At 40.3% G+C, this 18,348-nt stretch overlaps 1 protein-coding gene across 4 annotated transcripts; it reads right to left on the reverse strand.

Annotated features, from left to right (window-relative positions):
* Window positions 1-17,903, reverse strand: FBXO30 (F-box protein 30). Of its 4 annotated transcripts, none has more exons than XM_082306418.1 (4): window positions 17,726-17,903; window positions 12,924-13,028; window positions 3,813-5,907; window positions 1-2,931 (listed from the first exon to the last, which is right to left on the reverse strand). In XM_082306418.1, the coding sequence occupies exons 3-4, from the start codon at window positions 5,889-5,891 to the stop codon at window positions 2,728-2,730; spliced, it is 2,283 nt and encodes a 760-aa protein (XP_082162544.1). In that variant the 5' UTR covers window positions 5,892-5,907; window positions 12,924-13,028; window positions 17,726-17,903; the 3' UTR covers window positions 1-2,727. The 4 variants fall into 4 exon arrangements, with proteins under 4 accessions (XP_082162544.1, XP_082162546.1, XP_082162545.1 ...); XM_082306420.1 differs by having other exon boundaries at window positions 17,801-17,902; XM_082306419.1 differs by lacking the exon at window positions 17,726-17,903 and adding an exon at window positions 17,106-17,304.
* Window positions 17,904-18,348: the final 445 nt, after the last annotated feature.

Below are 18,348 nucleotides of genomic sequence, written 5' to 3' on the forward strand. Positions count from 1 at the left end.
GAAACTCCAAAAGTTTTATTAGGATTTCAACAGACATTGCAAAAAAATATTGCATAATGATTGAAAACATAATATTTTAAACAAAGTAGCAATGTGGTATCAAGTAAAAGAAAGACTGGAACAGCTGTCTATATATGCTGTAAGGAAGATGTACCAGGAAAGGGATACAACATTTTTAAAATTCAAGGGCAAATGTGAACAAGCCACATTTTGATAGACTGACTATACACCATAGATGTTTTACAAACTGCATAGCAGTGTAAAAAAAAACGTTTTTATCCTAACTATATTGTATTCCTGCATTTGGAGCAGTTTACAAGGCAGAGATTTTGTTTACAACATTGATATTTTAATAGCTCTGGATTCTCATAAAAAATAAACTAATTTAACAAAAAAGCCTGTATCTACATTTGAAAACAAAAGTGCATGTATTGAGAAATAGTGTTATTTCTTAAGAAGAACACCGAGTACTTAAAAAGTTCATTTTAATAGATCAACAACAGATGATACTTTAGATGTAGATCTGCACTGTGCTACAAGCGAGATTCTACCAACACCAGCTCCTCTAACTCAATACCCTCTTCTCCTAAGCAACCGAGACATGTGCCTGCCTACCATACTTATCAGGGTTCTGGGTAGTTACAAAGAATGTCAAGCTCCAAAACCACCACATTGCTGACTTAAAAAATACCAGTAACCCAAGAGAGATGTTTTAAAGTAGATTTAGCCATAATCGCAACCATAAACTCCTCAACATTCGGGATCCTTCCAGTCACACAACTGCTTTTAAACACTGGAGAGCAGCAGCCATTAGAGCTAAAAGACAAGAACTGATGAAAGTCTGTCTCCTGCCTTGTACTGAAGAATTTGTGGGTAATGAGCATTTCAATGCACTCAGAGAACGGGGCAGGGGGCATTAAAATTCCTACCTAAAACCCAGTCGGTATAGTCAGATTTGTACGTGAGTCTAGATTCTCCTTTCCACACAACTGTGGTAACAGCTAAGAATTACTGCAAATATTGCTGACTTCTGTAGAGGGTTTACTCCTCTCTCCTCTCTCCAAACAGAAAAAGAGAAAGTTTAGGAAGAGAACATGTAGTTTGAAGATCCAGGCAGAACTTCTGTTTGAGCTCTTTAATTTCAACTCATGGCACTGAAGAACTAGATTTAATTTTTTTCTGGGCACCTGTAGCACTCTGGATAGAAAAAGGCAGTGGATGTTTAGCTGGACTGGACCCAGAATGGGAAATGCACAGATACCAAAGTTGTGAAATGCATCCAGACTAGCCATAAACAAGTGCCCAGTACAGAAATTACGAGTAATAAATTTAGCCATTTTTGTAAACATCTCCTCCTTACTAATACCTTATTTTTTCCTAGAATGGAAATACGTACTGTATTTCTTTGTTCCAAGCTCTGGTCTGTTTCTGTTTTAGCTTTGTGGCACAGTTGCTAAGTGCAACAGGCTAGAGACACCAACATTAATACAAACAAGTTGGAAAGTCAGATCAAGTTATTACATACAGTTTTGCTATATCAGACCATTTTTCATAGCATGTATTCTCTGTTCAGAAATGCTTTGTAAGATCTTTTATTATGGAAGACTGGAAGCAAATCGGAGTTGTTCATTTAACAGATGTGGTTGAACATACATTTCTGATATGCCTTATGCAATTAACGAATCATGTCTCATCTTATGAAGATGATACATTTGCTATACATACCAGTAATTTAAAATGCTCCTCAGAAAAGCAGCATTTTTATAGACAAATTAACAGAAAAGGAGACAATACATCTCACAATACCATAAAACAAGTAAAGCCCTTTCATTAGCTGCATTATAAATTCGTAACTGTTCGTCACATACTTTGAATTTCTGACTGCTCAAGCAATTTAACCCTCAGCCAACTGCAGGACAAGGAAAAACATTTTAAACATTTTGTATCGATGTCATTGTAGATGCAAGTGTAAAAACTAGTATTCCATGTTTTTAGCTCTAAAAGTTTTGCTCCCAAAAGTGAAATAACTGTTAATAGTTCAGAAGAAAAATAATCATTGTTGACATGTCAAAAGAAAGTTGTACTAAAAATTAAGCTGCTGTAAATCTGAGTTCACTTAGATAATTCCTAAAAAAAAAAAAAAAAAAATTTAAAAAAAAGCTGATCCTAGATCACCTGTTAACTAGGAAGAGCACTAGAACACCGATTTCATGAGAAAAGATGCACTTAAAAGCTGCGTTTGAAACATCTACTATGAAGTTTTGAATTCTTCCTTATCTTTCAAATATTTGGATTATAATTTGTTAAAAAAAATAGACCAAATACAGAAAGTACATTTGGTCAGGATTTTGTCTCACTACAACTCAGTGTTTCCTATCTAAATGTGCATACCATTTAGAGGCCATTTTTGAAATGTTATCAGTCAACAGCAACATGGGCACCAGTGAATCAGAAAACACACTTTTAGGATTTTGTTCTTAAATTATATAAGTTAGATAAAACTACCCTGTCCAGCAAGTTCCAAATTTTTCAAACGTTAAGGCAACTTTCATTACTTTCCAGCTAAACAGTATTATAAAAAATAAATGTCACTTCAAACCTTATATACACAGTGACAGAGTAGATTTAGCTAGAAAGTATCTTTAGTACATTAATAAAGTGTCACGTAATATTACCGAGGTTTATCAGGTGCTTGAGTGTATGTGCAATTGGGAGTGGTTGCAATATTTAAAGTACTGGTTTCAAAACAGAGCGCAGTGAACGTCCTTCTTTAGTGAGTTCTCGTGTTACACACATACATGGCAGCGGAACAGCCTCCTCTCTTCTCTCTACAGCATTGTAGCTACATTTTTTCAGGTGGTCAGCCATGCTTACGATGTCAGCAAACTTCCACTCATTCACAGTACAGAAGGCTGTACTGAAGCGCCAAACCTAGAAAATAAGCTGCATTTAGGCTCAAAATGTTTTAAGACACCTGAACTCAGAGCAGGAAATCGAATGTTTGTGCTGTAACACTTTCAGGCAATGTTTTGCGGCTACTATAAATCATACTAAAAATCAGTGCGACAAAAACATACAATGCTAAACTTTGTGTAGCCAGTCCCAGGCTGATTCAAATTCCAAGTTAACTCTGAACACTGGGAAGAAAGGCAGGCAATACTTTTTGCATCTACAAAGTAGAAGAAATCAGAAGGTAAATGACAAAGTATTGCATGACCAGTCACAATGATACATTTATGAAATGATCAACTTCTGCAATTCCAAATGATTGCTGCAGATACTCTGCAGTTCTGGGAGGGGGAAGGAGGAGAGAATGGTGAAAACTGTACTATACAAAGGTCACCCAAAGGTTTTAAGAATTATTTACATACTTAAGGCACTCAATGTCATGCCAATGGATAGGATCTCAACAGATGAGCAAATATTGAAATTGCTGTAAACAGTATAGAAGGCAAGAAAAGCAAACTTTGTAGGCAACTTTCCCACTTTCATGGAATATTGATATTGAAGAAAATCATGAAGTAATCATTTAATATTTTAAAATCTTGGGAAAATCAGAGGTTAATTTATTTACATCAAGTAAAAACTAGACAGACACTACTTTAACTTCTACTTCTTCAAGTGTGGAGAAGACTGAACCAACCTGCTAGCAATTTTCCCTAATTGTTCTATATGACAATCTGTTTCTTGAAGGGATATTATATCAAAAAACAGTAATTACAATAGTGATCAAGGAAAATATTAAGGGAAAAAACAGAGACATGACCAATTTAATACCTTCCGTTTCACCTTGGAAATAAAAAATAACTTACCTTTTCTTTTATCTGCCAAGAAGAACTTCCATCTGTGTACTTTCTCTTCTCCCAAAGCAGTATCACCATTCCACGTGCTTGAAGCAAGCTTCCACACACATCTCTCATTAAACGTGACACTCTTGAAAGCTGACATAAACTAAAGCCATCTAGAAAACTAGCGATGTGCTGCAGAACCTCAAAAGGTAGACTACTCAGATGGTCATTGTGTAGTCCAATTAAGCAGCTTTTTGCTGGTTCTACTAATACTGTGGATATACAAGGCTGAACTCCAAATGACCTTAAGTGGCGGTCATGAATGATTTTTGCCCCTTGTGTTGAAGGACAAAACCTTCGTTGAGAATATGTACACCCATAATACGCCAAAGGACACCTCTGCTCCATCCAGCCATTAAGGCCAGCATGAATGTCACCATGCACATTCTTAAAATGCGACGAAAATTCATTCCTCCTAAACAACTGTCCACAAACAAATGTAAACATTGAACGCTGTTTTGTTTGGTATCTAGCCACGTATTCCAATACCAAATCCAGTCCAAGGGTCTGGAATGGACTTGGATTTGAGAGCTGTGGGTTGGCATGATCACATGCAGAAGCTGAAGCTATTTCCCCCACCATTGTATTTGTGGCCAATATAGCAGATGGGAGAGAAAATGTTTGGGTCCCAAAGTCAACGTGATACACATCAACAGCGCGACTTTCTGATATCCCCCTACCTCCAGGAGAGTCTCCTAGGCAAAACAACAGAGCTGCAGTGATTAGATCAATCCCCTGAAGACCCATAGGATCTTCTGTTATCTCCAAATCAGACGTATCAACAGCTTTGTCTTCTTTTGGTGTAGACCAATAGTGGTTAACAAGGAATTTGTATGATCGATGCCGTAAAAGTGAAAACGCATCTACGTTTCTCAATCTTTCTTGCTCCACTTGCCTCTCTAACGTTTCTTCTTCGTTAGCATTATGGGGAAGTAGTACATGATTAACATTGCCATTAACTAAGTGATCAGCTGATATTACTTCTTTAAGTTGTGCTGTTACAGGGAAGGAGCTGCAAGACTGTAATGCTTCATCATCATGAGATGTAGTACATTCACCATTTGCTACACTGGATGGTTTTGCATTAGATACACCAAGATCTTCATTCTGGTCCAACACCTTTGAACATTCATTTTCTACATGAAAGCCATTACACAAAAGTGAGGAGTTACTGAGGTTTACATTTAAGTCGTGCTTTTGCACTACATCGTAACAAATATCACTAGAACCATTTTGCTCCATTTGTGAATTTTGACTCAGGCTATCAAAGTTAATTCCCCCAACTGCTCCCATGTTATCTTCATCTGGATATTCATGGTCAGAGTTTTTATCCTGAATAACACCATTAGAAGCTTGTTCTTTAATCTCAGTATCTTCTTTCATTTCATGTGGTGAAATGCAGAGCCTTGAACTTAACATATTAATGTCCCTTGTAGCAGTGTTCAGGATATCCAGAGCAGCAGCTAAACTCCTTGTTGTTTCCACAGTAGCTTGATAAAGTGCGCCATAGGACTCTTCATCTACAGGCATCAAGCCATTTGAATGCACTGTATCTGGGGCACTTGATTTGACAGAGGTTTGCTCTCTGGATTCTGGTATTTGATCTCCTGCTTTTGACATCATAGTTGCTACTTTAAGTGATTCTAATAACATGCGCTGGTCTTGAAGGGCTAAAGCCATATCTAGCTGTTCCACTTCATCAACATCTTTACTCAGATTTTCGTAAGATTTTCGGTCTGCGTAACTGACTGGCCATCTATTCCACTCCATCGTACAACATACCACACTTGCAGGACAAACTTCTAGATGATCAGCAATTTTATTTCGGGCTACTATGAAGGGACATCCAAAGCCACTATTCAAACAAGGCACTCTTTCAAGTGGACATAACATGCGATGTTCTTCAGCTTTACACGAGTGAAAAACTGCTCCACAAACCAACGGGCAGCCAATCAAATCACAGGAAATGCCAGGCTCTGGTCTGGTCATACAACGACGGCTGACACAGTTCACACAGTGTAAATGTTGTTGATGTTCCTCCATGACTGTAAATCCAATTCTGAGTGAAGAGAAAGGAGACAAAAGCATAGAATATCAACTCAATGTTGTTAATATTTACTAACAGTTATTTGCAGCTTTGCATCCTCTATGTGTACAGAGAGATATATGTTAACATGTGAACTGATCAGTAGCCATTTTAAGAGAATAAGTGACATTTTATCTCAAAGAAATGGTGTTTAAAAGTTCACCTGAAAATTAAAGATACACATTGGTATCAGAGTTCAAGACATCATAGTCTACGCATTTGTTCACCAGGTATAATATGTACAACTTAGGTAAAAATGTTGTATAATCCTTCCCTCTGGAATAGCTCTGTTCCCCTGCCCATTGCAAATAGATGATTCGATGAAAACCAAACCATGATTGTTGACTATGGCCTACTACCTAAAATCATAAACCATATAACTCTACAGAGTAGGGAGATGAAATAAAGGAAGCCAGATTCATCCTCATCTCTAGTTCTCTAAATTAAACAGAGGCAACCTATTCCCTGGGCTGCTTGCTACCACCTAAGCTCCTGACATCCTCTTCATGCAATTCTGTTTAAGGCAACCTGCAGCCCTCAGTGTGTATCTCAGTCCCCTGTCATGTCCCATTCTACACCCCGCCATGCTTCTGACAGACAGCAGTCCTTTACAACAGCTCTTCACTCTTCTTTTTTTTCTTCATCTATAGCCTATGACTCCTCCCTAATTTTTATAGTAGTTGTTGCATAAGGGTAGCAATTATACTACACATTAAAATAAAGGTTCTGTCTATACCTCCAGTTCAACCCACAAAAGGTAATTTTTTTAATGCATCCTATGGCCATCATGATTACAATACCAGCAGTTCAAAGTGTAAGGGTAACACAACAACTTTATATAAGAAGCCAAACAGCAATAAAAATCCAAATAAAATTCATTGCCTAATCTATTATAAAAAATTGACACAAACAAAAAATTCAATTCTTTGGTTTGGTAGGGAGGAAGAAAGAAAAAAGAAAAAAAAAAAGGAAGAGATTAAACTTTGCGTCTTTGTATCATACTTCAAGATGCTCTGGAACTGCTCACTAGCTGAAGTGCAGGCCCATGCAAGTGACCAAGCTCTCCCCTACGCTTTAACAAACTCCCTCTCCGAAGTGATACCACTAGGGATTACAGTTCAGAGATATCAGAGAATGACTTACACAGAGCCAGATCTCAAAATACTGTGTCAAAAATACATTGCTCAGTTCCATCTTTTCCTCACTTCCCACCCTCCAGCAATTTTCCTGAAAAATAAAACGCTTACAGAATTTAAGATTAATAGAAATGGTGCCTTATTTTATTCTACTAGCTAACAAGTGCTCTCATGCGTTGTCTTCAGACTAAACACCTTAGTTTTAATCCATTAAAACTTCTTAAATTACAAATACTCTGAACTGTAAGAATAAAACTGATTGATATTATTCCTTTTGTTCAAACTCAAGGTAAGAGGAAACAAAACAGCCTTTTAGACATTCCACTTTAAATTATTTAAAGCATTTAAATAGAAATATATGTGACACTTCACTCACTTGTATTCTTTTAATGCTTTGAAATTCATGCCAACTTTAAGTAGCAATCTGTCCTCATCCCCCCATCCCTCGTAATTTGGATAACTCAAATATTTTAGCCACCCACTCTCCTGAACACTTCTAACAAAGAAGCATATGTGCTACACTTAGCAGGCAAAACACAGCTGAATTTTTCCCACCATACCTTAGTATTTATATACTGAGTAACAAGTAAGTTTGGAATAAATTGTCAAGCGCATCAGTCACTGAACTCAGTGACTGACTGACTTGCTAAACGTTTTAGCAAACCTTTCTGGCACACAACCTGCTTTCAACTTGCATATTAAGTAAGATAGCATCTACTGCAAAGAGCTGAAACATGTTCAGTAAAGAATGAAAATGAGAAAATTGACTTCTCTGAGATATTTTTAGTTCTTCTGGCAAAGCCCTCTCTAAGTAATTCCTGACAAATACAGCAGCCTACCTGTTGCTAGACCAAAGAAAATTTCAGCGTTTTGCATCAATACTGAAGCCAAACTCTAGTTTTCCTCAAGTCAACAGGTGAGCAGAGATCAAAAGGAAGCTCTCAGGTTATGTGTGTATTTGAAAGCACTTAACACAAAATGGAAACAGCCCTGAAAAAGATAATTGCTAGTTTATAATGCAAGAGCCCTTACAGAGCCCAGCCCTTGCTTCGTGTATCTAGACACAGTTCTGCTCCCATGAAACAAGCAGTCTGGTAGCAGTAAGGCTTAATTTAATCAGTTACCCCAATTATGTTTAAAAAAAAAAAAAATACATTGTTTACCTACTTTGCAAAGAGCCATGCACCCTGCTCCCTTTAAGACGGCCAGAAAAAGCCACTTTTAGAGCAGAGGGCAGGTGCGTTAGCTAGCGCACACTGCTAGGCCCGCCGTGTTCTATTGCTTCTAGGCCAAAGCTGGCCTGCCTGCAGGCAGCTCAGAACGCAGTCAAACTGAGCTCATGTTTGCCTGCACCATTTCTGTAGACATACCCTAAATTAGTCAACCATCATTAAATAGCCCATGTGAGTTTACACAGAAGAACATTCTACCAAAACATCCTCCTCCCTAGCACACTGTCTTGGTCTTTACAAATCAGATTGTGAAACACGAGTTGCATGATGATACTGGCTTTTCTCAGGCTCCTGGACTCCTTTCACACATAAGCTAATATTCACCAAAACTTAATGATTTCATACAAGCAAATGAAATTCTGAAGTGTGTAAGAAGGAGACAAAACCTGGTGAAAACACCAAATATCACTAACAGACAGTATATGAAAGCCAGCACAGACACTAAAATACCATGTTTTACCAATAGGCAGATGCTAATTTAGATCTATAACAGATGCTTGCAATTGTTTTTATAAAGCAGCAGCATGCATGCGATCAATTAAATAGCTGAAGTAATCTATTCTCTCAGTTTCTGTGAATTAGAATTTTTATTGGTCACTAAAAAGTTTGATATTAGTTGCCATTTCACTTAAAATTTAAATCCTTTGGCTCCTTAACTAAATATGTAATTTAAAATCTCTTTGGACATCAGTAGACCATCAGCAGTACATTCACTAAAATTCTGTGTCCTGCTTGTAAGCCTTAACTTCACAGCACCTGCTGCAGAACTTCAATTTAGTCAGAATGTCACATTTTATTTATAGCTTACTACAAAGTCCATATATTTATAGCTTACTACAAAGTCCATATATATATATATTTTTATTTTTATATATATATATATAAAATGTCCTTTTTCTGCATTTTTTATTTTAATACCTGGGCTTCAAACTCAACAACTGTTTTGGGCAGTCATGAGTTCCTGGACTGCTTAAACTAGTTAAGGCTTTTGATATAATTCAATTATCAAATTTCAAATTAAGTCCAAAGGCAAAAAACCAAATGAGCCTATCAAACTAGTGAAATAAAGGATAAGACCTCAAGAATTAGCACATTCATTAATCAACAAATGGTCACTCCATTTTGTAAGTTAACCTCGTGAACCACAGAACTTAGCACCTCTTTGATTCATTAAGAGCATCCACATATGAATCATTTTCCTTTGAAGAACAAGAACCAATATTTCACTAGTACTACACTGAGAACAAGAACCATCCTCTTCCCAAACTTTGCCTTGTCAAGGAAAAAAATGCTGGGTGAAAGGGAGATAAAGAAAATTCTTGCTGGAGGTAACAAAGTACTTTCAGTTACTCCAATACAGAAAATTGAAAGGGCTAGCAAAGAGTGTCATTGCTGACCTGAAGAAAAATACCTGTCATTAAAACATGTACCAATAATATTTACAGTGTTTATACCCCATTGTGTTCCTTGCCACAATTTGGTGAGAAGATAGCGTCAGATCAATGACTATAGCAAGAACGAACAGCTGTCCTTTTCTGATAGTGTAATGTCAGCAACTAGCTTCAGTTCATATGAGATGCTTAAGTACACACACTTGACTGTTACTAGCAGAGAAACCTAAAAATACATCCCGTTCCAGTGAGGTGACCACTGCTCTCAGAATTTGTGCAATCACTTGATGTTATTGTACATACTATACAGTCAGCTGACCAAATCAGCCAGAGCATGCTTTGAAAATCTGTCATAATTAAAAGGATTAAAATTCCAGCTGCTACAGCCACATGATTTTCAGTTGCTGTTGTAACACAAACATTAAAATAGCATAATAACAGTCTCAAACAGTCGCCACACAATACTTCAGCTGCAAGTAAGAGCTCTCACTCTCTTCTACACCACACAGTATAAGGAGCTGTATTTAGTATTGTCAAACCCAAAGTCTGCTTACTTACTCTCTTCTACATGAATTCTTTGGTGCCAGTAATATACGAAACTGCAGCAAGTATTACTGCTATTGGAACCCTCCATTACTCAGCTACCTTTTATTCACCAAACCTATAAAGCTCAGCTACCTTTGAGACTCTTCCCTCTATCAAATTCAACTAAATAGGCCAACAGGTTCTTAAATTACTGGTTCAAGGAAGTAGAAGAATAGAGAGACACAAGCAGTACTACAGGTTTAAACTCCCAGGAGCATCCAAATCCACCCACAAGCAGCCAAATATATGCAAACCATTCTAAAAATTCTCTTTTGTTTTGGAGATAGTAGAAGAGACTGACATATTTCTGAATCTTCCAGCTTTTACTCAGTTCTCTGGCTGAAACAGTGGCTAACACGTATGGTAGGATGCAGAAACTTTCAGAGAGAAAATGACCGAGAGAAAGATTTAAGTGATAGGTAGTTATAAAAAACGGTAAGGAAAAATAGGGCAAGAGGTAGAGAGAAGTATTATTTAAAAAAAAAAAAAAAAAATAAAAAAATCTTTAGAATATTCTGCCAAAATAGAATTGGCAGTACTATAGATAATTATTGAACAAGCTATTTTATTCTTCTATATACTGCCATGCATGGGAGAATAACTACCATTCACCTTGAGTCACAGGTCTAACTATCAAATGCTTTAAACAAGCTTTGCAGTCTTGTAGAAGGTAAGCTTTTCTTGACTTGTGATCCCTATCCTGCACAAAAAGAATAACAATTTTTGTATCTAAAACTCAACACCTCAGTCTATTACTACAATAGCATGGCTGCATTAACTTTCTATGTTATTCATGTTATGCCCCCCTTTTGGGTTGGGGGTGGTGGTGTTTGGGCTGGTTGGTCTGAGGTCTGCTTTGATTTGACAGTTTTCAAATAACCGATGAAAAACATGAACTGGCATTCTTTGACACCATTTCAGTTGGAGAATGGCAAATGCCACCACTAGTTGCCATCCCTCCTTGAGGTGAGCAACAAAAGGCAGCTCTAACTCTAACTCCTCAAGACTCCACAAAGTCTAAGGTTAAATAGCCCCATCCTGAGGCTTCTCCAAAACCAGTGCAGCCATTGTCCTCATATTAGGGAGCTGGGTACCTCAAATCCTGCTTAATCCATAGCATTGGGAAGGCAGGAAAGAGGGATATACAGCAAAGTTAATCTAATGCTACACTAATTTCCAACTACTCTTTAAAATGGTAAATTCAAAAGAACAACAAACAACATTACAAACTGCTAAGTTATTAACGTGAAATTACATGACTAAGAGGTGACAAATTTAAAGGTATGTGCTTCAGTTGCACAGGTAATAGAGTAGTACATGTGGCCATATTTTAATATCTTATATACTAGGCAATTGTTCTTTTTTTGCACAATTTTTCTGATTTCAAAGAGAAGCTCCTGACAGGAACTTTATGAAGCCTCATATTTCTTCAAACTAGTATACATCAGACATACTTTCAGGAAGTAGAATCCTTTCAGATGCCACACTTAAAATCTCAACCTTACAGGATACAAATTACTGCCCCTCACCCCTGAGTTCATCAGGACAACCCAGGCAGATCAGAGAAGTTAAAACTGTATTAAAAACATTTGGATAGACAAGTTTTCTCTACATTCTCAAACATAAATTCATCCACAACAAAGAAGAAAGCATCTTCCCTGCCTGGTAGTGACTGCACATATTGGACATACTAGAATAAGTCTACATTATTTTTTTGTTAATCACTGAACACATGAGAAGGAGCTTCAATTACTAAAGCCCAAACTACTATACAAGTAGTATGCTACTTCCACCATTATCATCACAGTCTACAGCAATTTATATGTATTACACAAAAGAGGCAGAAAAAGGTCAGGCTCAAAACATGGCTTCTTATTGCAAGAAAAAAAAAACTCAGGGGGATACGTGCTTCTGGAAAGATTCTAGTTTTATCCACTATCTAGCACTGAAGGAGTATGTACTAACCGCTTTTTGAAGCATAAATTAAAGTTATCCATCTACCTCAAAAACAAACCAGACCAAAACAAAAAGAAACTTCTAACTACAGCAAAAATAGTGAGTATTATAATTGTAAGGAAGTGCAACTTTTTTATGTCAACCTTATAAAGAAAAGCTCTTCTATGTCTACTCCTGCCCCAAACACCCTATTACAGGACCTGACCTGTATTTTGCATTCTTTTGAGTAACACTTTAGGAGTTCCTTTCTCCCTAGCGGCAAACCATCTTCCTCCCATTCAGAGAATTCAGTGAGATATTTCCTCCCAAATCATTTCAGCCAAAAAAAAAAATAGAATCAAGGGGAAAATGACCAAAGCAAAACGCTGCTTTGACTGACGTGGACCCTCCACTGATGCTCCATGTGTCTGGCTTTGTTCCATTTTAGAATAGAAGCTCTGATGGAATGATAGAACACTTTCTGCTATCACTATTAAACTCTATGAGCGTTAAAAATCAAAACCAAAACTACTAGGCTTTTCCTTAGAGTACTTTTGTGACAGATCTGCCATGCATTCTTGTCTCCTTGACACATTCCCCGAAGAAGAAACCCAAAGGCCTCAATGTGCCTTTGGCCACACACTGACACAGGACAACCACACCAGGAACAGCTGCGCTTGCTGCATGGCTCGGGCACAAAAGCACTCTACCTGTTGAGATGGTGACAGGGCAGAATCAGCTAGAGAGCCAGTAGATTTCATGTGTAAAGCACTTCTGACCTTGAACTCAGTGCGACTCCTCGATTGCTGCAGACTCTGCAAGAAACGAGATCAGAAGTAAGGTTTCATTTCAGGTGTACAGATTGCTTCCCATATGTACAATGCTCTGAAAAGGTCATGTGCTTACACTATCTGGAGCTACAAATGTTGTAATATTTTGCAGGTTTTATGGAAAAATAAACAAGTTTTTAACCGATTTTGCAAAAACAATCTCATTTCTGTCATTTTAGCTTATTGCTAGCTGTTAGTCACGCTAGATGGTCACCTGTTTAGATTTAAGGCTAGAAGAGATTATTAACAGTTATTATTCTGACCTACTTCACTTAATTCTTTGGTTTGGCCTACCAGGAATCACTTAAGAAAAAAACCAAACTTGAATTAAAAATTGCAACAGCTGGAGAACTAAAATAAATAAATAAATAAATAAATTTAAAGTTTGATTCTTTTACAAACTGCATTTGAGTCTAGTTAAAATTTGTCCAGCTTCAGTCTTCAGACATGAGAATTATTAAACAGTTGCTTAATATTAAAAAGCTCTTTACTATAACAAGCTGCTTCTTCCACATGTTCATACCCACAGATTATCACTAAAACTTCACAGAGGTGGAACCGAGGTGATATACCCAAAGGAACAATGATACCCTTATCCCCAGATATCATCTCACAAATCCTTCAGAAAAAAAAGAAAAGAAAACAAGCCATTTCTCAGAAATCAGGAACGGAACTACTGGAAAAAATAATGCATTTAGTATTACAGTAGGTAGTTTTAGCCACCCAAAAGAAACCAAAAATAAATCCTTTTTACATACTATTTTAATTCACACATGTTGCCACAGAATTCCTGACCCCTGTATATTTACAGAGATCAGGCCAAAAATCTTGTTAATATACTATTTCAGGTCTTACTACACAAGTTTAACCAGTTCCCATAGCAAAATAAGAAAACAACTTAAAGTAAACAGAACATGAACACAACTGCTCTCCAAAATCCCAGACTGAAATGCAGATGTTATGTACTCTCTACATATAAGGTTTTTTTTTTTCCTATTAAAAATACACCCTTGTTAGAAGATGGCCTGACCACTGTACAGCACAAATAGATAGTACACTTTAACAGATCCCTCCCACCCCCCACCGCACCAGATAATACTAAAGTAGAAAAGATGGAGTTTATCCTAAAATATTTTGAAAAATTAAAAGTAGAACAAAAAGAATAGGAAAACAAGAACAGAGTATTAACAACTTTAACCTATTTTATTTTCAGGTATTTCACTTTCTTATCAAATGAAAGACATTTTTTGCAGCATCTGTTAGGCTTTTTCCCCTTCCAAGCTGCTTGGTTTTAAAACCAACAGACATAGTAAAAAATACCCAGTTCTAAAAAAACTATTTTCTAAACAAAAACTCACCCATCTCAAATAGTTGATGACAGGAAGCTGGGAATATATCTCATAATGAGCACGTTATACCAGCTCTTTCAATACGTTTTTAACTTGAACGAAAAACTGGAAAGCACAAAGATCTGCACTACACTTTTGTGCAGGGTTTTAGGATGTATAATGAGTCATCAATTTCTGATCTCTAATATCATTTAGACTGCCTTTTCCAAATGCCAACGGGCTTGATGCTATTACTTGTTCCCCAACGACTCCAGCTGAACATTCCCATCCAAACACATTCCACAGCCGATGACAATAGTGACTCAGCTAAAACAAGGTTTTGTAAGGCCATTACAGCTATGTCAATAAAGCAGACTCCTAAAAAGATCCTATTTGCAATGAATCTGTCACTCCAACAAATTGCTCTGTCCCATAGGACTTTTGGAAAACTACAGTTTCTACTAGAGATGCTTCTAAATAGATAAATAAATACAAAGCTTAAAACTTCAACAAAGCAAACACCGCCCACCTTCCAGCACCTATGTAACCAAGTCTAAACCAGGTATCACTACTCAACCATCAACCCGAACCACTACCTTAAGTTTTATATGAAAAGCTGCAACTACGCCAATCAGAATTTTACCTCACTGCACCTCTCGTTCTCGTGCCTTAAGTTTAAACCTATCAGGTTTTCATCATGATTTCACATTAAGAGCTTTGATTAATGTTTGGCATTTGGTAAACAATAGCACAGTCTACTCAACTAGATGTTCTACAGACTCTAAGGGTTTGCAGGGTATTTTAGATTCAAGTAGCATTAACAGATTACAATAAAATTAAAACAAGACATCAAGTGTCACCTCAAAAACTATTAAAAACAGTAGCTTGCAAAGTAAGTCAGAATATAGAGCTCCCCTAGAGCTTGACTTTAACTCTCTTGGCCTGTTTTAGACCAGTTTATATGATAAGATTTTTTCAGCCTTTTTCCTTCATTCAATACCGAGACTAGACAGTGCCCAGACACATAGGATTTCTCTGTTACCCTCACTTAATAATGTAACTACTTGTTTATTTGTGGTCTGTTGAGGAATACTTACTCCTTATACAATCTAACCACCTCACCAACAAACAGTTGAGTTATCTTTATTCTTATTGTGCAAATAAGGAAACTGAAAGCCAATTGTCACCAGTACAGTGATCACTAGCTGAGTGATTCCCTGGTCCCATCTCAATACCACTGCATCTCATTGCCAGAAGCAAACAGTGTTTGCCTCATTTGAGACAGAGCTCACCAAAGAAATATGTTTGTCAATATGAAGGAAATCTTATTTGTTATTTTTAGTTCCATTAGACTGAATACAAAGCACAGGTTTCTTATAAAGCTGAAATCTATAGCAGCTACAGGACTCACTTGAAAAGTAATAGCCATATGCTTTCTTCTTTACAAAGGTACTGCAAGACACTCTTTAGGACCTAGGTCAAAAACTTGGTTGTCCACAAACGTGCAGAAATCTTCCCCAGGGAGTTTCCAACCAGATATTGCTAGTTAAACTCAGCACTTACTTTGCCCATTACACTTCTAACATCAAAGTAGGAGGCAAGGGAAATATAATCCAAATTTAAGAAGTTAATTGAGTAAAAGAAGAATTTAGTGCAAAAGAACATTCAAGAAGCAAAGTAAAACCACTGCTTTTGCACAGCCTTTGCCCATTCTGCTGGGATTCTCCTGTTCTCTAACACCTTCTAACTTTGGAAAAGAATGAGACAGAGACCCCACAAAAAGTCTCAGCTTGCAATACAACCCCAATTCACCCTTTGAATCTATTTCTTCTCTAGATGAAACTTGACCACTATGGAGAAATTATGGACAGATATTTACATGCATATAGAGTGGAAGACACATTTAAAGTTGCCAGGGTGTTTTTCGGTCTTCCAAGTATTTAACTTGCTTACCAACCAAAGTTCTTTTAATAATATTTTTGTACTTTTGCGAGAGGGCGGAGAGGGGAAGATAATAAATAAGCATAACTAACATCCTCATCAGCAGGAATGCATGAACCTTAACCCTCCGGATGACAGCACAAGTTAAGGTGTATGACATTAACACGCAGCAGAAGGCAGCAGCTGTCCAGGGAAAGGACTTAACCATCAAGTGCTACACACCGATTCCAGATGAAGCGGAGGGAGATCTCTTGCCTAAAGTACTAGCACAAGCAAGGTGATGCTGTTGCTACAGCAGCACAGGCCCGGTTTTGGATTAGTATGCTAACACACACTTATTTTAGCATATTAACAACACAATCAGCAAAAGGGAAACAAGGATTATGAAAAGCTCCTCAGCCAAATCCAAGTGGAACTTTACAGAACAAAAGAAAGCGGTTTCTCCAGCCCACGGGTTTTTTCCCTGGAGAATTCAGGAGACCTGCTGCAAACAACAGTGGCGCTAGAACTTTTGGCAGTGAGGCCACACGACTGTTTCAACGTGCGTGCCGTTCAACAAGCTGCTGTCATCTCCCTATACGCTTCTGATTGCCAACCTGTGAGGTTACAGGAGTACAGCTACGCAACCTTCTTCACCTTCATAAAGGAGGGAAAAAAAGGTTCCAATGCACGTCAATAATAGCCATCAAAAGAGGAACTGAGAGAAGAGCCAGAACACCACCTCCTGCATGACCTGAGCCCAGCTACTCGAAATACACGAACACGGGGGATTAGAGAAGGATTTCAGCAATACCTCTGGATTATTTGCTCTCTTCCTCTTTCTCCCACCATGCAGAGAGGAGACTCTCCGACCGCAGCCTCGACAGCACCAGGCGGACCCCGGCCCTACCCCTTCCCACGTGCTAGCGCGACACCCCGCCGAGCGCTGGCAGCACCGCGGGGCAAGAGCAAGAGGCAGCGGCGGGGCTCGCTCCGCCACCGCCGCGGCCACCCGCTCCCGGCGGCCGCGGCCCCGCAGCGGGGCCAGGCGCGGGGGCGGGGCGGGGCGGCCGGCGGCCACCCTACATGGCACGTTAGCACCGACACACGCTCAGCGCTTCGGGCCCTGCGGGAGCCGGGGGGGCGGGCAGAGAGGAGGGGACACCGCCGGAGCACGCACGCCAAACCCCCCGCGGCCTCCTCCGCCTGCCGGCCGGGACCTGTCACCGCCGGCGGGGAGCCGCCACCGAGCCGGCGCAGGACCCCGGCCGCCCCCGCCCCGCCGCGACCCCGGGCGCTCGCCCCTCGCCGGGCCGCCATTCGTTTACCACCCGGCTGCCAGGCAGCCGCCGCCGCCGGCCGGGAGCGGGACGCAGCCCCGCCGGGGGCGCAGGCCCCGGCTCGCCCCGCCGGCCGCGGACAGCTGCGGCTCACCCGTCGCCGTCGCTCGGCTGGCAGGAAGGCGCGGAAGAGGCGCGGGAGGCTGCGCTGCGCCGCGCCTCGCCTCACCCCTTGCCCCACCGGGCTCTCGCCGCTGCAGCGCTCGCTTCTCTTCGCCTCTCCCGGCCCGGCCCGGCCTCGCCTCACCGCTCCCGCGCGGCCCCGCTGCCGGCCGCGCCCCCAACGGCCGCGCGGGCGGGCGCGCGCGCGAGGGCAAGCGAGCGCGCGGGGCGGGGCGGCGGGCGGGGCAAGAGGCTGAGAGCGCGCACGGCGCCGGCGGGGCCGCCCTTCTCCGGCGGCTGCGCGTCCGCCGCGGTGGGGGCGGAGCCCGAGAGCGGGCCCGAGTGCCCGGATGTCGCCCGCGCGCATGCGCGGTGGCGGCAGCGGTTGGGGTGGGGTCGGTGCCCGTGGCCGGGGTCCGTCCACGGGCGAGGGCCGGTGGGCGGGGCCTGGCGGTCGTTGGGCCGGGCCGTTGGTGTGAGGCGAGAGGGACTGCGGCGCGGCCCGGCCTGCGAGGGAGAGGCCGCCTCGGGGGGGTCTGGGTCCTCCCTGGGAGCCAGCGTCTCCTGGCAGCGAGCGGGGTTACCGTTTGTGCGGCTGTCCGGAGCCGCAGTGGG

Source organism: Platalea leucorodia (assembly GCF_965183815.1).
Source record: "Platalea leucorodia genome assembly, chromosome: 3".
Lineage (NCBI taxonomy): Eukaryota > Metazoa > Chordata > Aves > Pelecaniformes > Threskiornithidae > Platalea > Platalea leucorodia.